At 53.4% G+C, this 21406-nt stretch overlaps 1 protein-coding gene across 2 annotated transcripts; it reads left to right on the top strand.

Annotated features, from left to right (window-relative positions):
- Window positions 1-1908: 1908 nt before the first annotated feature.
- Window positions 1909-20403, top strand: TPRN (taperin). Of its 2 annotated transcripts, none has more exons than XM_053961925.1 (4): window positions 1909-4074; window positions 17869-18046; window positions 18269-18393; window positions 19243-20403. In XM_053961925.1, exons 1-4 carry the CDS (start codon window positions 1909-1911, stop codon window positions 19303-19305), a joined length of 2532 nt encoding a protein of 843 aa, XP_053817900.1. In that variant the 3' UTR covers window positions 19306-20403. The 2 variants fall into 2 exon arrangements, with proteins under 2 accessions (XP_053817900.1, XP_053817899.1); XM_053961924.1 differs by having other exon boundaries at window positions 18266-18393.
- Window positions 20404-21406: the final 1003 nt, after the last annotated feature.

The following is a 21406-nucleotide window of genomic DNA, read 5'->3' as shown; positions in this document are numbered from 1 at the left end:
CTTAGGACCAGCACCGGGCACTCCGCCGGGGTTCCCCGCGGGTGTAAACACGGCGAGCAGGGGATTAGCTGCAGGGCACTGCGTGCCGGCCAAGTCTCACTGCCCAGCCCTTGACACTGTGTCACTGACTCAGCCGAGTCTTGGAGCAGTTGACAGAAATGATAGAAGGCTCTCAGATCCTGACTGGCAGGGGAGGGGATGAATAATGGCCGGATTTATTGTTTTGTTCTAAAGGCAGGCGGGCACGCAGTGAAACTAGCAGATGTCAGGTTCAATGTCCACAAAGGGAGGCGTTTTCTTTGCGCCAGGTGCAGCAAAACTGTGTGGGATTCATTATTTCAGGATTTACGGGCTTTACACAGGCTCAAAAGCCAACCAGACAAGACTACGAAAGAGAAATCCATTGAGATCTCCGAGCACAAAGGCACATTGTTGGCTCTGGACGTGCCTGAGCCATGAGTCACCAGAGGCGGGGAAATGCCTCTACCCGCTTGCTCCGCTCTTTATCCTCAGCCCCGGGCACCCGCTGTGGCCCGGCGAGGGCTGGAGGCAGATGGTGCGTGATGGACCTGCGCTTGAGGGAGTACGGCAGGTCATGCGTGAGCCTCACATCAGCCCGGAGTTATTTAAGGTGAAAGACACGGAGCTGCCTCCTCCCCAGAGCGCCGCTTTGCAGCAGCGCAGCTCCGCGGGGCACACAGCCCAGCTGGGCACCCGGCACCGGCAGCTTCGGCAATAAAAGCTATTTCTAGTGGTATCATTTCCAGGTCTCGTTTGAAGAGAGTGCAAGTGCTCTGTTGTGGCTCGGGAGTGCAAAGGTAGGAGCCTTATCAGCAGGATACGGAGCTGTTCCCGTAAACACACACCTGTGCTTTGGGCTCCCAGCGCGGGCAGCCGCCCGTGCCGGGCGCGGCTCGGGGACCTCCCCGAGTCCTGCCCAAAGGTGATTTTATGTCACGGCCCGCCGCGTCCCCCGAGTCTCCCAGGCGAGGATTTGGGAGGTGTGGGAAGTGCTGCGCTGCCGAGCGATCGTTTCCTGATTGCACACACTTCCCAAAGACACCTGCGGGCGGCTGATAACAGGCGCTGACTGGAAATAACGCCGCGGCGGCACTTTTGTGTCCAACAAGTGGCTGTCAATGAATCACTGAATCACAGAATCACAGAATAGCTGGGGTTGGAAGGGACCTCTGGAGATCGTCCAGTCCAGCCCCCAGCTAAGACAGGGTCACCGGGAGCAGGTGACACAGGAAGGCTTCCAGGTGGATTTGGGATGCCTCCACGACCTCCCTGGGCAGCAAAGAAGAGCAAAATGGGAAAAATGTTCTCCCGCTCTGCTGCCATGGGCCATGGAAAACTCCACTTGTGTCCATCAGAGCTCTCCCTAAAACACTCCTCTGACGGTCCGGGTACCACAGACACTGCTGCAGAGTCAGGGGCTGGTTCCCTGTTCCGCCTGGGACGGCGGCCGACATCCCAAGGGTGACCCTGAAAGGCGTTTATCGATCCCGTCCTCGGCTGGCACCAGACGGACCAGTCCGGGATGGGGGAATGGGCACATATGGGTGTTTTTGTGTTTTGGGATTATGTGTCCCTCACCATGGCTCGTGTCGCCGGCCGGGGGTCTCCCCTGTGACAGGAGGGCCCGGCCGGTTCCCAGCCTGGGGATGCGGCACCACCTCAGATCCCATCACCGTGCCCGGGACCGGCCGCTGTCCGGCAGCCCCGGGGCCCTCGCCCCGGGCAGCGGGGGCGGAGCGCCGACCCCGGCCCGGAGCGGGGCGGCCCCGGCGCACCTCCGGCCCCGCCCCGGCCCCGCGGAGGCCGGCCCTGCCCGGCCCGGGGGCGGTGCCGCGGGGCCGCCCCGGTGCGGCGGGGCCCGGCCCGCAGAGCCCCAGCGCCGCCGCCATGAGCAGCGCGGAGCCGCCGCTCGGCGCCGGGCCGCGGGCAGCGCCCGCCTGGCAGCGGGAGATCCTGGAGCGCAAACGGGCCAAGCTGGCCGGGGCGGGCGGCGAGCCCGAGCCCCCGGCCGGGGAGCGGCTGGTGGTGGCGGAGAGCCTGGGCCCGCTCCGCGAGAACCCCTTCATGCGGCTGGAGAGCGAGCGGCGCCGGCTGCGGCAGGGGCGGCCCGGGCCCGGCGGCGCGGCTCGGCCGCTGCAGCAGCTCCTGGAGCTGTACAGCGCCGTGCCCGGCATCCGCACCATCCGCGCCGACAACATCCTCATCATCGAGTCCCGCGCCGACCCCGCCGCCTGCTTCGCCGCGGGAGATGCGCCGCCCGCCCGCCGCCGGGACCCGGCCGGCGCCGACCCGCTGCGGGAGCTGCTGGCCCGGCGCGGCGCCGCGCTCGCCGAGATCCGCGCCGACCAGGTCGTCATCTACGAGACGGCCGAGCCGCCGGAGCCGCCCGAGGCGGCCGAGCCGGGCACCGTCAGCCGTCTCCTGGAGAAGTTCGGGCAGCGGCCGCGGGGCCGCCGTCGCCGCGTTGGGGACGCGCTGCCCGGGACCGGCGGGGCCGCGGCTCCGCCGCAGGTGGGACCGGGCGCTGCCCGGGCCGCTCCGCCCGCGGGGCCCGGCTCTCCCCGCGACCCCGCGCCCCTCCAGAAGGGACCCGTCTTCCCCCGGGCTCCGGCGCCAAAGGCGGGACCGGCATCTCCGCCGGCGGTCCCGGCCACCCCTCCGCCGCTACCAGCTCCCCCCCGGGCCGCCACCCCCCCAGCGGTGCCGCTGGCCCCCCAACCCACAGTCCTGCAGCCGGCTTCCCCCCGGGCTGTCACCCCTCCGCCCACGGCCCCCCCACGGGTTGTCACTCCCCCGCCCACAGTTTCCCCTCGGGCTGCCACCCCCCAACCCACGGCAGCCCCGCGGGCTGTCACCCCCCAGCCCGCACCACCTCCCCGGGTTGTCACTCCACATCCCGTGTCCCCCCAGCCCGCCCCGGCTCCCCCCCGGGCTTTCACCCCCGAGCCCGCAGCCCCCCAACCCGCCCCGGCTCCCCCCCGGGCTGCAGCCCCCCAGGCGGTCCCTGCTGCCCCCAAGGCTGTGGCCCCTCAGGCCAACTGCTTTCTTCACAAGATCAGCTCCAACTCCTTCACGGTCACACCCCGGGGGCAGCCCCCCAGCGCCGGCATCCCCGAGCCCGGTGCTGTCCCCGCCGGCCGCCCCGCAACGCCCAAGGGGCCACCAGTGCCATCCGCCAGCCCTTCCCATGCCAGAGCCAACGCCAGGAGGCCAAAGCCGGAGGAGGCTGAAGTGGCCGTGTCGCCCCTGCCCAGTGCCAGTCCGGCCCCCAGTGCCACCGGCGCCACTCGGCCGCTCTCCGCCTCAGCCCCCCGGGCCGGGGGCTCCTTCGAAATCCACCCGGCCCCCAAACCCGACTTGGCGGCCATCCCAGCCCACGACCTGCAGGCACAGGCTCTGGCCAAGCTGCGCCTGAATTCGCGCAATTCCTTCATCTTCGTGCCCCGCCGGGAGGGCAGCCCGGCTCGGTCGCCGGCCCAGATTGCCAGGCCAGGGCCACCGCCAGGGCCACCGCCACCGCCCTCGGAGGAGAAGGCACCCAAGGAGCCCCCGAGGGCTTCCGCCCCGGAGCAGGAAGAGCCCATCACTTCCCCACCGGCGCCTCTGGATCCGTTGGTACCTGTGACTTACATCGATGACATTGTGGAGCCGGACAGCGGGGCTGGCCCGGCTGCGAGGACGGGGAGCTTGGCGGATCAGCCCGGAGGAGCCGGCCCTGAGCTGGAGATGGAGTTTTCCTCTGTGCCCCTCTACAGACCACACTCTGCCCCCCAGCAGCGGGGAGGCAGCACCTTCACTGTCGTGCCCAAAAGGAAGCCCGCGGCCCCGGGGCTGCAGGCTCTCGCTGATGCCAGCGGAAGGCCGCAGCGGGAGGAAGAGGAGGAGGAGGAGGACAGCAAAGGAAGAGGCAAAGCCGTGGAGAATGCTGATGGGCCTCAAGTGGGGATAGCCCATAAAAAGCGCTACCCCACGGTGAACGAGATTGAAGTGATCGGGGGGTACCTGTCCCTGGAGAGGTCCTGCATGAGCAAGACGGGCTCACGCCGCAAGAAGGTAACCGGGCACCTCTGTGCCCAGCAGCCAGGCTGCAAGTGGCCCGGGGCTGCTTTGGGTTTGGCTGCTCATGAGGCACTGCTGGGAACACGGGCAGTGTGTTTGCCCCTTTGCCAGAGGCTGCCCTCAGAGCTGGCTGAAGCAGGGGGTAAAATGGACTCAGAAGTGAAGCCTTGGGGCTGGTGGAGAACAGGAGAGGGAAGGTGGAACTCCACCACACTTAAACGAAGGACATTTCAGAATGGTGAGAAAGGAACCAGAGATTAATATTTCTCATGATATCCAATATTAGGAGAGCTTGCAACTCTGCAAGCCCCGTGTCTTGTTTGCTTTTACCATCTGGTACTTTAAAGGAAGCCTGAGGACCAGAGCTGGGAGATGGGACTTGGTGTATTAAACAGAATTTGCCCTCAGGGAGGGGGCACTGGGGTCTGTCCCACAAAGCAGCTGAGGGTGGGATATGCCCTGCCACAGCTGCAGGGCCTCTCCCACCCCAGCCCTTCTTGGAGATACGATAATGGAAAGTAAAATATTTCAGGAATTTAGGAAATCAGGGGGAGCTGCGTGGTTGGAGCAGCTGTGGGCTTGCCCTCCTGCTCTGCTCTGCTTGCTGTGTCTGAGGGGTTGGACATGTTGAGCTGCCCGTGGTCCCCCGGGCAGCGTGGTATTGCCATCTTCCCGCATTAGTGATCTATTGATAGAGGCTCAAGAATTAGGTCTTGATTAGGCAGAAAGAGATCAGTAAGAACTTAACTCCCATTGATAGGATTATACCACCTGCTCCTTCTGAATGTACAGCTACAGCTCTGAAGGTCCAGGAGATGCTGATTGCTCCAAATGCCTTTGGAGTGAGCGAATGCCACATTTTCTCACGCTTGGGGAGTTACATCGATCCTTGTGAGCCCTAAATTGAGAATTAATCTTTGTAGGGCTTGGTGAAACGCATGTGGACATGATAAGAGGAGTGGTGGCAGATCCCAACTTCTAGGGCTGTGATGTGACGGGTTTTTCCATAGTGGGAATTGTTGGACATTTCCGTTACCCAAATCCAGGTAGATAACTGAGGGACTGAATGTACATGGGTGCCTGAGGCGATGAGCATTATAATTTGAGGCAATCCTTTGAGCAGGATGCATCTCATGTGAAGGGAGGCAGGGAGTGCTGCTGTCAAATTCCTCCCTAAGCACACGCAGCCTGTGGTAATTTGATGGTGACTAATGCAGGGAGCAGGTCTGGAGCACCTTGAGATCCAGAACAAGCAAATGAGCAGAGAGTGTTGATTTTTACTCAGTGCTCCTGAAGCTTTTCCTTGTTTTTCTACAGGGAAATGCTTGGTCAGACTGGAATTGTTCTGCTGCTTAAACACCTGCTGGCTTGCACTCATTGAAGCTGTTTTGGCTCTGTTCAGGTTCAGTTTGGGGTGTTAATTTGATTTACACCAAATCAGGTGTGTGGTATAAATTGTGAAAATATTAATACAGCATGTTACAGTTGTGAGTGCTCTTAAGATGGAGCAGAGGACACAGAGGGAATCTTGTGGGATGATCATATTTGGGTAAGCCCTACTTCTGATGGAGCTGAGGAGCTGATTTTTCTGAGCAGGGGATGCTGTTGGGGCATAAAGAGCAAAGCCTCAAGTAAAACCAGTTAAATGGTGCATAGTGGAAGGTGTCCTTAACAGTACAAAAAGGAGGGAGGGAGATGAGCACAAGTCCAATGCAGAGACTGAATTGTTTTTTGGTTGGTCAGACCCAGAGAAGTCGTGGCATGTCCAGCCTTGGGGCTGTCTGAAACTTGCCAGGGAAAAGCTTTGAGCAACTGGCAGGTCAGTCTTGCTTAGGAGTTCGGGCTAGAGACCTCCAGAGGACCTTTCCCAGCCTAAAATATTGTGTGATAATGGTTAACTACTGTTTTGTGTGTCAGTGGTGGATTTGTGTGGCATTGGGCAGGTCATGGAGCTTCTCTGCCCCTGTTCTTACCGGCTTAAAAGCATTAACTTCTCTGCTGTGCAGCTGAGGTGCCAAATACTGCAAGGTGCGTGCACAGCTGTTCCCGAAGAACTGTATGTGGGGTCATCCTCCAGGAGAACTTGTGTAAACATTTGGTTTCTGAGAGGAGAGAGATTAAAAGGCAAAGGAGGAACTGCCTGTTATATTTGCAGAACTCAGGAAGCTGAAACAAATAGGGACCCTATGAAAAATAAGATGGAGCTGAAGGAAGGTAGTCAAGATACAAGTTTCTGGGTGAAATGAAATGTGGTATGGGAGAAACACCCATTTTTCTTTCACTTCCTTCCTGCTCAGTCAAGCACAGAGTATGACTTTGTAGCCAGGGTCTAGAAAATGCTGATGGGGACAAATGGAAAGATTTCTGTTTACTCTTGACCTAGAGGATGTTTGTGGCTTTACTCTGGGTAATAAGGCTGAGTGTTGATGCCTGAAAAGGAAGGAGCTTGCATTAAGATGCATTCCTTGGTTTCTTCCCAAGAGATCACTCTGTGTCTCCAAGGCAACCAGCCAAAAACAAGAGTTCTGTTTTGTAGCTGTGTTGGGGTTTTCAGAAACTCGATTTTGGCCTGAATTGGGCAGAAACAGACTGTTCTTGTGAGCAGGGAGCTGCAGTTTTTTGTTAAAACCAGTCCCCTTTCTTTTTTTGGGGTGTAAAAACGTGATGCTGGTTTTAGTGAGCAGCTTCTGTGTCTTTTGGGGGAACAAGCCCTTCCTATGCCAAGCATCTTCCTTTCCAAACCTTGCTTTTAAAAGGTCTTTAATTATGCTCCATACTCAAGGAAGTTGTGCGTAGTGAAACTTCAAAAACTTGGAAAAGTTTAACTGTTTGCTGATGCCCAGCAGGAATCTGGGAGATAAACAGCAGGTCAGCACAGTCTGGAAATGCTGCGGATCAATGGCTGTCTGTGCAGTCAGGGGTAATGATTTATTAGGAAGGAGGGCATCAACCCTGCCAGTTGGACCCCACTGTTCTCTGAGATGCAAATGGTGTTTTTCTTCAAATGTAGAAATTCAGCCTCCCTTTTCCATCCCCATGTGTGGCCACTGATTGCCTGACTGTGGTAGTGGTGCCAGCAAAGTGGAGCTGATGTGGTCCATGTCCCCTGATCCACATCCTCCGTGGCTTTTTGGGAGGGTGGCTGGGACAGGCTGGTCGTGGGTTCCAGGACTGCTCTGCACAGAGGGACCTCCAGCCCCTGCTCCTGGCTGCTGACAGTGGCTGTGGGACTTGTGACGTTGCTGTGGCCTGGGGGATGCTGCTGCTTCAAGGCCTTTCAGGATAAACAGCTTTATTGCTCCTTCCAGACCTTCAGATAGGTGAAGCAGCTGTTACTTTGGGGGTTGAAGCTGGAGCTTGGTGAGGGAGAGGAAGATGATGTATTGGAAATAAAAAAATCTATTCCCAGCTCTGTTGTGGAGCTGCTGTGGGGGGACAGGGGCTGTGAAGGTCACTGTGGGATGGGACACATCAGGGTCTGCAGGTGGAGGGCAGAGCCCCAGCCCTGCTCACCCTGGGGGATGGGTGAGCTGGAGCTCCTGTACTCCTGTAGGGGTTCAGGTGTCCTTCAGGGCTGTTCATCTGCTCCAGGGCTGTTTTGAGAGCTCTCCAGGCAGTACCACCAGCAGTTCAGATAAAGCAGTGTGCGTGGGACTCAGTCAGAGGTGTGTTTGCAGCTCTGAAGGGACGTGCCAGGAGCTGCTGGGCAGCTGCTGGATGAGCTGGCTGGGCTCTCAGAGAGGACAGGATACATGTGCAAGGATGGAAGGAGACCTACTGACCTTTATTCTAAACTGGGAGTGGGGCAGAGGATGCAGCATACTGTTAGTGGCCTCTGCTCAGGGCTTCTCTTTGTACTCTGTTATTGCAGAGAAGTAAAGGCATGTCAGCAGTGCCAGGAGGAAGGGAAGGCTTTGCTGCAGGATGTGGATCTTTGGGATCTCAGAGGATAAAATCCTGCTCATCTGAGCTGACAAGAGTCAGTGGTGGTTTGGTTACCTGCCAGAATAACGTGCAATAAAGTTGTTGGTGAGATAGAAATCTGGGTTTCTGCAGAACATGTGGTTGGTGTGTGGGGTGAGAGCTAGGGAAGGACAGAGCACTGCAGAGCCAGCTGGGCTCCTCATGAGCAGTCACTGGCTTTGGACTTCAGGCTCTCCTCTGGTTGGAGGCTGGAATCTGCCCTGGCCCTGCTCCTCTGGTGTGTCACTCCTGCAGTGTGTCCCAAGTGTTTTCCTCTCCAGGATCCGGTACCTCCTGGAGATCCTGCAGGGAAGGTGAATGAATTCTGGCTAGGCCAGCCAAAGTCCTGTGAATAACAGGACCTGAGAGCCAACAGACATGAGGTTGTTGATGGATTTAATGTTTTGTGCTTGTCACAGCTGGCAGTTTGCCGTGTGCTGGCAGGCAAGTCGCAGCCCAGTGTGAGCAGGGATTACAGGAACAAGGCTGCTGGGATCCAAACAGCTGCAGTCCAAAGCTAAATTGTCTTCAGAGATGTTCAGCTGAACTTCAAAAGTTCAAGCTTACTGTAAGTTCCAGCTTACACAAACTTTAGCATGGTCCATGTCCTAATCTTTTGAGCTGCGTAATGCCTGAATGTGGCTTCCAAATTCCCACTTAAAAGTCTGTTAAAATTATTTTAAATGTCCCTCAGTTTTGATCATGGACAGCAGTTTTCTTGATCTAACCTGCTGAACTTCTTGCTCTGTAGTTTACCATCTGTTCAGTTCTACTGGAGATGGTCTCCTGTGAGAACCAGGTGTAAGTTTGGGATGTTGGCAGGGATCAACATTTTCAGCTGCTGCCCAGACCTGTTTGGAGCAAGTTTGCACAGTGTGGAGTCTAAATACTGGTGGCTGCCTGAAGTTGTTTTGTTTTTTTTTGTTTGGTTTTTTTTTTTTTTTTTTGCAATGTATAACACACATAAATTAACCATAACTGGTAGTAGAAGAAGAAATTGCTCTGCAAAAATTTATTTGATTATGTGTCTCTGTGTTTTGGAGGGGTCAGGGCAGAGATTTGTGTTGTTTAGCTCTTGGAGAACTGCATGTTCCTATTCTATTTTCTGTCTCTGGCTGTGCTCTGCTGGGGCAGATTCATCTGCCACCTTTAAGGAGGGGCCATGGCAGTATCTGACATGGATGTATTGCATTTTTAGGAGATGAGGTCAGCAGTGATAAGTCATGCTCAGGAAATAAGTGTCTTGGATGATGAAGTGCGGCCCCTCCCCTGCGGAGATGATCTCCATTAGCTGTCAGATGGCAGCAGGCTCTTTCACCCAGACAGGGCCATTTTCCTGCCCTTTGCTAATTCCACTGATTTTTTTTTTTCTGTGATGTTGATAGCTGAAGCCTGGAAATCAGAATTTGCTGTAGTTACAGCTTTTAAACCACTTCACAAGCTGCCCCCGAGGCTGTCGGTGGGGCAGTGGGTGGATTTTTGTTTCCCCACTACATGCCAGCACCTTGAAGTGCTGAGGCTTTGTTGTATGAAACCCTGGCAGAGTCTGAGTCAGATTTATCTAATCTCTGTAGTGGGAAACTTTCTGTGACTGAGGCTCTGCATGGCCCCACCACTCCCATGCTTCTTCTCATGCTGCAGTGGCAGTCTGAGCTGGTCCCAAATTCCCCTGGTTCTCTTGCCCCTATGTCCTGCCTGCTGCTGGCAGCACTGCAGGGAATGGACAGATGGGCTAAAATAGAAACTCTTGTGCAAATAAGAGCCGAGCCTGGCTTTGAAGGTGGTTAGGACGTGCCCAGGGCTCAGCCTGCCCCAGAGCTCAAGAGGAGATTTGAAGTACTTTGTGCTCTGAACTCTAATCACGAGGATTACATTTAACGTTTTCTTAATCAGATTCCCTAATCTGTGGACCAGATTGGAGATGGTTTATAATTTCCCTCCATCTCAAGGATTCAGTTTGTTTTGGGTTTGGGTTTTCCTTTCCACTCTGGTTTTTGCAGTGGTCGTGGAGAAGAGCAGAGGGAGGACACTGGTGTCGCTGGGGCAGGAGTCCTGCTGGTCTGTGTTATATCTAGGGAACAGTAGGGAAAATGAAAATATTTAGTTTCTGGGTGCAGTGGCAATAAAGGAAATCTGGGTAAGAGCTGCAGCAGCAGCATCTCCTTCACCTCAGGGGTTGTACTCACCCCCCTCCCAAGTGAAACCTGAATTTAAAACCTATTTATGACCCAGACTCTTCCAGTGACTGCAGCAGTCTGTGGGGCTGGGAGGATATCCCTGTTTGCCAGTTTATGTAGGAAGAGTCACATGAAGTGTCTGTATCACACAGACCCACTTCACAAACATCCTGGGAAAATCTGGGCTGGAGGAACTCGGTGCTGATGTTTTCCGAGAAGTGCCCTTCGGATGATCTTGGGAACTTGGCAGGATGGAGCTGCTGCTTTGTGGGCATTGTAAGAATGTAGGAAATATCTCAGACAAAACACTTGTGTGTGTAGGGAAATTGTGTCACTTGCAGCTGCTGAAAATGCAGCTCTGAGGGCACATCCCTGAGGCTCCTGGTGAACCTGCTGCACTTGCTGCTCATGGAGGAAGTTCCTTTTGCATGTTAAAAGAGAGAGCAAGGGCAAGAGAGACATGAACTCTGTTGTGCAGGTGATACTCTTCACATCATGGGAGCTTTTTGGTCCTGAATGAGCTCCTTGACAGGGTGGGAAATAATTCTGCTCCCAGCCTCTCTCTATTTCCCATGGAGTGATGCTCCATGTGTCCCATTCCAGCACCAAACCCAGGTATTTTTGTGAGCTGCTCTGGGCAGTCTGGGTTGCGCAGAAATGTTTATGGGTGGCACCTCACAGCATTGCACCTCGTTGTAGCTACAAATGGGCTGCTCAGGGCTGCCTGTACTCAGAGCTCCTGTGCTGTTGGGGAGCTCTGTGTGGCTTTCATAAGGACACCAAGTCTTGACACTAATTGTACCTTGCTTATCCTGCTCCCTTTGTGCATTCAGATGAGATTTGTTTCGTACAAGTAGGGAGATTTGTCCAGTTCTTAGGGGCCAAGTAAGTAATTTTTGAATTGCTTGTTAAGCTGTGGAAGCCTCTGACTCCTTTGCCTGCAGATGTGAGGAGCACTAAAGGGCTCCCAGGGTGAATGGCTTCTCTGTGCCCTGGCACAGTGGGGCTCCAGCTGTGCTTGTGTGGGCACTGGAATCTCCCCTGTCCTGCACAGTGAAGGGAAGAGTTAACCAAGCCACCTGCCCCACATGCTCTTGGGGCTGTCCCTACCCTGTCACCTCTCATCAGGAATTTGAAACTTGCCCGTGTCTTGCACAAGGAGTTTAATATTTCGAATCTCCATGCATTGCTCCTATCTGCCATGTGCTTCAGCATATTGATTACACAGAGCTGGCTTTGTGGGCTGCCTTGTAAATGGAGACTTTCTTGTTTTGCCTTGTGGCTTGGGAGCTGGGCTGTGATCCTGAAGGAAATGTCTCCTTTGCCAGCCACACAGGGCTTCCCTGACATGCTCCCGTTGTAAATCTTTAGTGCTCTTAGCTCTACTCAGTAACTCACCCAGGTGCAGTTAATGGCTGAGCAAAAGTCAGTGTTACTCTCAGGAAATACTTCTTGGAAAAGCATGATCAAGTGATTCTGTGGTGTCATAGTTCCAGTTCCCCAAAACTCTTCTTTTTGTTCAGAATGACAGAAAAGTACATTTCTAAACTGCCATCTGCAGTTTTCTGGGCATACTTAGAATGCTTCAGCCATAGCAGTACAGGGTTAATCTGATTTAGGAACCAAGCCTCAAGTCCCCTCTGTTCCTAGGGATACTTGTCGGGGAAAAACCCTTTCTTTCTGTGTCAAGGAAGGGCTTTAGAGGCACAAAAGCTCCTTATCTTCTGAATGATAGCAAATGCCTTGGTGATGTGCTGGTGATTCTGCAGTCCCCAGGGCACTATTTCAGGCTGCCCACGTAGTCTGTGCCTGGAGTTATTCAACAATTTGGGCTGACACACGACTGTTTTCAGGACAAGCACAGAGACAAGCTCATTGCTAACTCCAAAAAAAATGGCTCATTTTCCCAAAAATCCTTTATCTAAAAGTTTCTTTTCATGGGAGCTATCTAGATCATTGACTGTAGGCTGCTGTGAAAAAAACTGAAGGTCTCTGCAGAGGTTTGGAGTTTATGAACTGCTTTTCTGTCTCCTTTTACTAAATCTGCTGCTCTGTGGGACTGGTCAGATGGAAAGAGCAGGGTAAATCCTTTGGGGATCTTTGTCCACTATAAAATCTCTGCTTCTACCCTGTTTCCAGTCTCACAAGCAGTTATTTGTTTGTGCAGAGACCTTCCCTCTCACTCTGTGGCAGCTGGGAGGTTGTTCTGTGTTAGAACCTCCTCTTTGTACAGGTCCTGAGCCTCCACCCACCAACCCCATGGGTTTGGAGCTCGAGCAGCTTCCCTGCCCTGCTCCGGGGCTCTCTGCAGCCCTCCCTGGGATGCTCTGTGTGCACAGGCTTGCTGACACTCCCAGCTGCTGCAGCTTCAGGTATCAGGTGATGTCTTGTGCCTCCTTGACCCAATCTTTAGACAACCACTGCAGCAGCAAATGTTCCCCGATGTGAGGTGGCACAGGAGCACAAGATTCTTCGGAACACTCATTTTGTCTGTGCTTGATCTCTCAGAGATGTTGACCCCTGCTTTGTGTTCATGCTGGATTGTCCACCTTTCCTGCAGGTACCAGCCAAACCCTCCCGTGCTGCTGAGAGGAGGCAACTTCCTTGTGGGGGGGGAGAAAGGAGGGGCAGACACTGATCTCTTGTCTGTGGTGACCAGGGACAGGACCTAGGGAAGGGCTGGAGCTGGGCCAGGGCAGCTCAGGCTGGAGAGCAGGGAAGGTTCTTCCCCCAGAGGGTGCTGGCACTGCCCAGGCTCCCCAGGGAATGGGCACGGCCCCGAGGCTGCCAGAGCTCCAGGAGCGTTTGGCCAGCGCTGCCAGGGGTGCCCAGGGTGGGGTTGTTGGGGGGTCTGGGCAGGGCCAGGGTGGGATTTATGATCCTGGTGGGTCCCTTCCAGCTCAGGGTATTCTGTGATCCTGTAATAGAGCAGGTGTGAAAAGCTGCTTTAAATCACACCCAGCAGCACCTGGCAGCCCCTGCGTGTCCTGGGGAGTCAGTGCAGTCCCTGGATTTGTCACTTGGGATTTGCTGAGGACAGAGGATGAAGAGAGGAAAATCAGTACGTGAAGAGAGTAGGTCTTGATCCCTGGTGCTGCTCAGCTGTTTGGATCTGGTGAGGCATTTGTTGGGTTGGGATGTGCTGGAGGTGTGGTGGGATGGCAGAGGGGCAGGGATGGAGCCCAGCGTGTGCTTCACCATTTGCCATCCCATCCTGCTCCACAAGGACAGAGTAGGGATGGCAACTCCAGCAGGAACCCCGGGTTTAGGAGATGGGAACCACTCACAGGGAGGGGAGAGGGGCTCAGTCCTTCTCAGCCCCCCTGTTCTGGGCACCTGTGATGGGGATCAAATGCTGACTCAGACTCTCGCTGCTGGAATATAATTATAGGATGATTTTATTCGTTTAATGCCTAGATCAGTTACTTTTTTCTGGCTGTTACAAGGTGAGGATTTGGATTGTTAAAGATGTTTCAGTTTAAAAGGTGTAAACACCCTAGTTATCACTTTGGCTTTGGCTCATCAGCCAAGCAGCAAATGTAATAATGGGTGGAGAAGAGAAAAGCCGCAGTAAGGAGATTTCTTCTGGAGCTGAGGATGCAGATTAACCCCTGGAGACTTCCAGAGAGGTCCCTGGTGTGTGAGAAGCCATCGGGTCTTTGCTCTGTTATTAATACTGCCTTGCAGACTTTCTTATCTCCCTTTTGGAGGTGAGGTGGCTGCTGACTGTCACTGCTTATGTTGTAGGTTGGGTTCAATAAATCAGTTATTTTTGTTTTTAATAAATCTCTGTGTATGGGGGCTCTTTGGTGGCTGGTCTGGGTGCAGCCTGAGTTCTGACAGCTTGACACAAGGTTGACTTCCCTTTTCTAAGTGAGATCTGCATGACTACTCAGATTTACGCTTTGTTGGGCAATGTTTGCCCTGGCTTCTCTTTCCTGGATATTCTATTACTCATTACTGTTCAAATCCTAGCAAATAAATAAATTATTTTTGCTATGGCAACAAGAACCTATCGGTTGAACAGCACAATATTCCCTGAAAGGCCTGATTTACTCTTTCCAGTGTGTCTGATTGTTGGGCAGAGTATTTATATATAAATTTTTATATATACATGTATATATGGGTTTGGGTTGGACCCTGGCTTTGTGACACAGCTGTGGGTGAAGCCTCCAGCTGAGCAAAGAGTGACAAATCCCCGCAAACATCCACAGCTGAAGGGTGCAAAATTCTTCCTTGCCACAACTGGCAGCTGCTGCTGGGGCAGAAACAGGGGAAGCAGTGCTGAGACAGGCTGGGCAGAGGCCTCTGGCTGGGCTCCAGTGAGCTTGGCTCTGCCGGGACACGCTTTTCTTCTAAAGAAACGTCCCCTGTTGCTTTTTGTGTTCCCATAAAAGTCCCTGTGGTCTGGCAAGGCGCTGCTGGCTGTGCAAACCTGTTGTCTGTGCCATGACTGGGCTCTTGGTTTTCCTTTTTGGCTGGTTCCTGGGACTGAAGCTGCCTGTGTTCTTTGCACACAGCACTCAGCTATGCTCTGTAGCCACTCAGAGCATTTCTCTGCCCCGTGTGTCTCCTGGTTTTGCCTGAATGCTTCGCCCTCCGTGTTCTGCTGGGTCAAGCAGAGCTGCTCTGTGCTTCCCTGAAAGCCTTTTGTGCTCAGAGAGGGGAGCTCAGGTGCTGCCACAGCAGGTTTTGGGGTTTGGGCTCTCTCTCCATGGGCAGGGCTGACTGAGTGCCCCAGGGTCCATCCTGTGCCAGTGCCTGGTTGTGCCTCGTGTTTGCTCTGCCTGGGTGTGCCCAGGGCTTTATTGCAGCAGCCCTGGGGCTCTGCCTGATGCAGGCTCTGGGAGCAGGGGCTGGGATCTGCCATAGGGCAGGGCAGTGTGGTTTGGGGGAACTTGTGCCACGGTGCCCCCGTGCCACACACAACTGCCTGTGTGAGCCTTGCAGGTGATCTTGGCCCCAGCTGTGCCCTGGGTGCCAGGGGCTGGCTGCTTGCTCTTGTTGTGTCAAGGGCTCAAGGATTGCCTCCTGCTTGAATTGGCTGTGGAGAGTGGGAGCTGTTGAGTTTGGGGCTGTTGGTGTTGTCTCTGGGCTCTGTGTGGGATGTGGGTTTCTCCAGGCCGTTTCTGCTCCGTTCTGCTCTTTGGTTTTGCTCCCTGCTGAGGCTGTTTTCTCCTCCAGCACTACATGCACCTTTGGTCCAAACTGGACACAAAGTCATTTTTCTTAGAGATTTCCTCCAGATAGCAGAAAACCAGGAACATTTAGTTCCATCTCCCAAGCTTAAATTCTAAACCCCAAGGCATATCTCTCTTGTCTGCTTTGTTCTCCATGTTTAGCCATTTAGAAAGATGAGATATTTACCTCATCTTTCTCTTACTTCTTGCCCTTCAGTGCCATTGGCAGAACTGGTAAGTGGCCTCTGTGCAGTTTCTGGTTCTGGGATAGCTCCTGGGCTTCCAGGAGTCCTGGGCACCTCCACCCTGGTGGCCTTTGTGCCTGGCAGCGTGGCTCATCCACACAGGACAGATACCACATTGTGAGCAGTGACAGCCCGGCTCGGATCAGGGAGCATCTAGGTCAGCAGCAGGGATGGGAAATTCAGGGAGCAGCAACTGGGATGCTCTCAGCTTCAGGACCATTTCATTCCAGTCCCTTTTCTCTGAAATAGAATCACTCTTCTCCTCTGTGTCATTTGGGGAGACTCAGAGGACTGGGGCAGGGAATGGGGAAAGGCAGCTGGTTCCCTCCATGCAGTTTCCATCCTGCCTTCTCCTGGGAGCAGGGGAAGGGAGCCAGCCTGTGTCCAAGGTCCATCCTGCCGTGAGGCAGAGTAGCTCCAGCTGTGGTTTGCAGTGTGGAGGAGCTGCAGCTGCTCCCTCTGGTACCCAGATTCAAACTAAGCTCCCCTCGCTGCGTTGCTGAAAAGCAGCAGTGAAATGTTCCCTGTCCTGCTCTGGTCCCTCCAGAGCTCCAGGGCTCCTGTGCATGGGCAGCACTGTGACGTGCTGGCAGCTCTGGCCCTTGGGGACATCCAGGTGTGACTTTGGCAACCCCTAATAATGTCACTCCAGTGCTCCGACTGCTGCTGTGACAGGCAATGAGTGCACCTGGGCACTATTGGTGCTTGAGAGCTGCTTGGGGCCAGGTCCCACTTCCCAGCCTCTGGGGATTTTCTGTATGACAGAACCCTGGGATAAATGTGCTGCACTTGCCCCTGGCCTGTCATTACACAGCATCTGGAGAGATGAGAGCCACTGGGCTCCTGACACCTGTCACAAGTTGCCACGTCCTTTCCTTTCTGTTCATAACCCTATTAGCTGAATTTTAATTGTATTAAGAAGTAAAGGGATCACAACACCCTTTCAGACAGCTGCTCCTGAACCTTGATCTGTGTTGGCTAAATACTTCCCTACTTTTGGCATGAACTTATTCCTGGCAAGCTTATCCTTCTTATTTGTCTGATGTGTGCTGGCATCAGCAATTCTCTGCTCCTTGGTGGTTATTTTCTGGAGTACTTACAAAGAGCTGTTATGCTTTTTCTCCACCCTCACTTTTGCTGGTGTGAAGTTTTTGCCAGTGACTCTCCTGTGCACCTGTTGAGGTGACCTGTAACCAGATCCCTGGAGCACAGCGGTAGGTAATGATTAGGACAGGCAGGGAACAAACCCTGCCCTCAGCTTTTCTTTTCAGCTTGGACGAGCACATCTGGAGTTTCTTCCACCGCCTGCTGGGTGTTACAGGGAGGAGAGAGCCAGGCAGTTCCTATTTCCAGCAGAAATGCCTTGCTTCATTCCTGGTTTATTTAAGAAGCATCCTAATGATGATTACAGTCCTGTAGCCAATCCCACATTTTCTTCCTCAGTTATTCACAGGTGATGAACTTCTTAGTGCAAGGGCTGCTCTTAAACTCAATTCCATTTTTAGTGTTTTTGCTTTCCAGTTTTCTTTATGACTATAAAATTTTGGTTAGCCCTTGATGATCTCTTGTGTTTGAGTCACTTTCATTTCTCAGTCTCCCAGTTACAGTGGAAAGGTCATTAGTGACAATACTAGATAAAACTGGTTTCAAACAAGAACCTTTAAGGCCTCCCCCTTGTCCAGTGTTTTCCCTGTCTGCTGCCAGCTGTTACCATCTCTCCTTTAGCTGCTTCCCTCTTCTCACGTCTGGTTTTAAGCCCTGTTTAATGTAGCTTAAATAGCTCTTTGCCAGAATGTCCTCCTAAGACTGGAGTCCTGATCAAGGATGTTTCTCTTTTCTGGAGCTTGGATACACAAAGGAGTTGCCAGGAATTAGCAATGTCATCTTTCCAACATGTGAGTGCTTTCCTGCTTGTCTCTCCCATGAGAGACCTGGTGGCAGCTCCTGCTGGGTGTCAGTGTGAGGTGCTGGCAGAGGGCACAGAGGTGCTCCAGACCCCTGGGCCTCCTGCCTCCATCCCGTCCATTTGGCTCTGCCTTTGGGGTTTCCCTTAGCGTGGCAAGAGATCCACCAAGGCACCTGGGGAGGGACTGGGGGATCTGCAGTGGCTGCTTTAAACCAGGGGGCAGCCCTGGCATGTGCAGTGGCCCGTGCCAAGAGCCAGCGTGGGGATCAGTGGGTTCTTGTGCTTCTCCCTGATAATTCTCCTTTGCTGTTGCCCAGATGAAGATCTCTTTCAACGAGACAAGTTTGCAGACAATGTTTGAGTACCCCTCAGAGAGCTCCCTGGCAGAAGAGGATGAGGAAGAGGAAGGACACGCTTCGGAAACAGAGGAAAAATCTCGTACCTTTTATATTCCACGCCCAAACAGCACTTTGCATCCCAGTACACCTAACTCAGGTGAGTGAGGCACTGTGTTTGCACCGTGGGTTTCTAGTGGTGTCTGACACTGCCCATGTTTCCCACAGGCTCATAAGGGGCTCCACGTGGGTGGAAATGCTAGTGGAGATGAACAGGGAGCTGCAGATGGGCAGCTTCCAGGCTGTCCCTGCTGGGGGATCCTGGTCCCACTTTTTTTTGGGGTGGTGAGGAATATTTACCTCATCTTTCTCCTTCCAGCAGATTTATCCAGCTACACCCCAAAGCACTCCGTGAAGTTCAGTGAGTGGCAGGAGCAGAAGTATGAGGGTCCTGCTGCAGAGGGATCCCTCCCAAAGGAAGCTGATTCCCATGGGAACCAAGTCATGGTGAGGCTATAAATAACCAACTCTTGTGCTCCCTTGTGGGTGGGGGTTGTTCCAGGTGGTGGATGGGACAGGATGTGCCTTCCCCTGCACACCTGTGTTTGTATTGCTGCGCAGGGAGCTGTGTCACTGCTCCCAGAGGGACCAACACACTGTCCCACTGCCACTACCATGCCTGCCCCTCCCCGGCTGCGTGAAGGAGACTCAAGGCAGCTGGCACACTCTGTGCTCAGCACAGGAAAGGCATGCATGTTTTGGAACAAGTCCAGAGGAGGCCAGGGAGATGCTCCATGGGCTGGAGCCCCCCTGCTCTAGAGCCAGGCTGGGAGAGCTGGGGGTGCTCACCTGGAGAAGAGAAGGTTCCAGGGAGAGCTCAGAGCCCCTGCCAGTGCCTGAAGAGGGCTTATAAAAATAGGGAGATTAGAGGGTTTTTTTTCTTTTTTTTTTTTCACATGGGCAGGAAATAGACAAGGGGCAATGGTTTTAAAATAAAAGAGATTTAGATTAGATATTGGGAAGAAATAGTTCCCTTTGATGGTGGTGAAGCCTTGGTGCAGGGTGGCTGCCCCTGGATCCCTGGAAGTGTCCAAGGCCAGGTTGGATGGGGCTTGGAGTGACCTGGGATAGTGGAAGGTGTCCCTGCCCCTGGCAGGAGTTTGGAACAAGGTGGGTTTTAAGATCCCTTCGAACCCAAAGCATTGCAGGACGTTCTGATACTCCAGGGCACGTTCGGAGGGGGGCACTAACAAAACACACCCAGTTAGCCCGGGCAGGGTGCCAAGGCACCGTCCAAGGGTGAGGGGACTCCCTTGGCCCGGCTCTGACCGCGGTGTCCCTGTGCTCTGCCCGCAGCTCACCCCGGCGGAGAAGGGCGGTCTCTCGGATTTCAGCAGCGAGCCCGCGCTCTATTTCTGAGGCTGCTCCGCGGCGCTGCAGCAGCGGCTGCTGGGCAGGATGGGGCAGTGCAGCCGCCGCGTCCGCACGGGAACCGCCACCCAAACCGCCCCCGGCCGCGGCTTTCCCGGATCCTGCTGCCAAGGGCGGACCAGATGCTCTCGGGCATCTCCGGAGAATATTTGCACTGGATTTTGGGACCGAATTACTGCTTTCAAGGCATATGATTTATTCTGCCTGTGGCCTTGCATATTCCTTGTTCAAGATCAGCTGCCGGTTAAGCAAGTGTGGCAAGGACATCTGTAATCCCCGGATGGATGTTGATTTTTCTCAGTGCTTGTCTGAGTCCTGGCACTGTACAGGGTGTGGACAGCTTTTGCAACCCTTCTCCCCAGTGGAGGATGTCTCTGGAGTGGAGCACTGGGCAGTTAGGTGGGTTCACAGCGTGGCTGTAATTTGACACATTTGGTGTCAGTTTGGAAAACCATTGAAGGTTCATGGTTTGTCCTTGGCATGTTTCTAGCTCTGGTTTCACTGAAACATCATGGAATTCATGTGCCAGTTACATGCTTGTGGAGTTCACTGAACACCCTAGGGAGGGATGGGAAGAGCAACTAATGCCTTTAGCTTTAGATGTTATTTTTGCACCAATCAGTAGAGAAGTGTCCAGACTGTCTCAAGCCTCTTGAAGATTCCCAAACTTTGGCCATAGCTTTGGTCTGTCCTTCCCAACTCTGGCATCCAGTCTCTGGGAGTTGCTGGTTGTGCTCCAGTTTGCCAGCTCCTCTTGTTGCTTTGTTCCAAATCTGATTATCTCTCTTGGTTGCTTCCTTCAAGCCACACTTGCTCTGTTCCTCTAGTCAAAGCACAGGAGGGAAGTTTTACTCCTTTCTTCTGCAGAACTTGAACAAGGAATGTGGGTTATTTTTGTTTTTTCTAGGATTTTTATAGTTCTATTGTAATTGTTTAATGCAGCCAATATGCAAAGGAATCTGCTAGAATCTTCCATTCAAGTTTTCTACTACTGTAAACTCAGGGTCAAAATTGCACTCTGGAACAGATGGAGCAGTGCTGCTAATGTGATTTGTACTTTGGGATTAAAAGAGATGTGAGAACAGATCTGGGCTCTTTGGGCTTTATGGAATGAGTGGGGCGTCATCCAAAGGAACAGGCTGGTATCTTTGATTAAATTTGATGGTTACTGGTTTGTCTATTATAGATGATAAATGTCTGCTCAAGTGAACACAATGTCTGCTCAAGACACAGCTCTGTGAACTGAAAATGCTCTGCATACCTTGCACTTGGTTTGGTGTCTGTTGTAGCAGCAGTGGAAGGTTGTTCTTCTAAAAAACACAGGATTAAATGTTAGGACATATCTACTTGTAGCTGTTCCCTTCTGCCCTGGGTGCCTAAATACTTTTGGAAAGATAATGAGAAAAAAAAGAGCTACTCAGTAGTTTTAGATGTTGGCTGGGGGGCCACAAAGAAACTTTTTGCACGTCCTTGTCCATTCCAAGCTAATTTGAGATAATGCTGGGAGCAAGATGTGTCTGCAGTGCATCTGCCTGGGACATGACACAAGGACCATGGAGTTCCATGTGTTGAGGCTTCTCCTGTTAATAAAATACTTCAGGATAAGGTGCTGAGACTGGTGTAGAATGAGGGAAAATGTGAGACTGCTAGTGACAGCTAGATTTAAAGGGTGAGTTTTCAGCACAGCTTTTCTAGCAGAAAAGGTCCCAGCGAGCATCTTTCCCTGTGGAAAAGCCCAGGTCAGTTTAAGGCAGCTCTATTTCTTGCAAAACTGCAGGTGGTAAAGCAAAGCTGCTTTCACTCAAGTTAGGGACAAGGAATCTGAGCTAGCCCTGGCTTAGTTCTCCTATGGATCCTTGAGGAATGCTAAAGAATGCTAAAGCCAACACTGTCCTGCAGCTCAGACAGTGCTCTGGTTCTTGTGTGAGCTAACGCTGTGCCTGCAGCCCTGTGGGAGGACAGCTCGGGGGTGTGGGAGTGCAGAGCGTGCTGCTGACTCTCTGCTCCTTCTCCTGGTGATCCTGCTCCACCTTGGAGCTGATTCAGCACTCCTCTGCACTTCCCAGCTTCCTGCTCTAATCCCTGCCCA

This window comes from Vidua chalybeata, chromosome 21 (assembly GCF_026979565.1).
Source record: "Vidua chalybeata isolate OUT-0048 chromosome 21, bVidCha1 merged haplotype, whole genome shotgun sequence".
Lineage (NCBI taxonomy): Eukaryota > Metazoa > Chordata > Aves > Passeriformes > Viduidae > Vidua > Vidua chalybeata.
The sequence above is the reverse complement of the archived record's forward strand: the minus strand, read 5'-3'. Positions and strand labels throughout refer to the sequence as shown.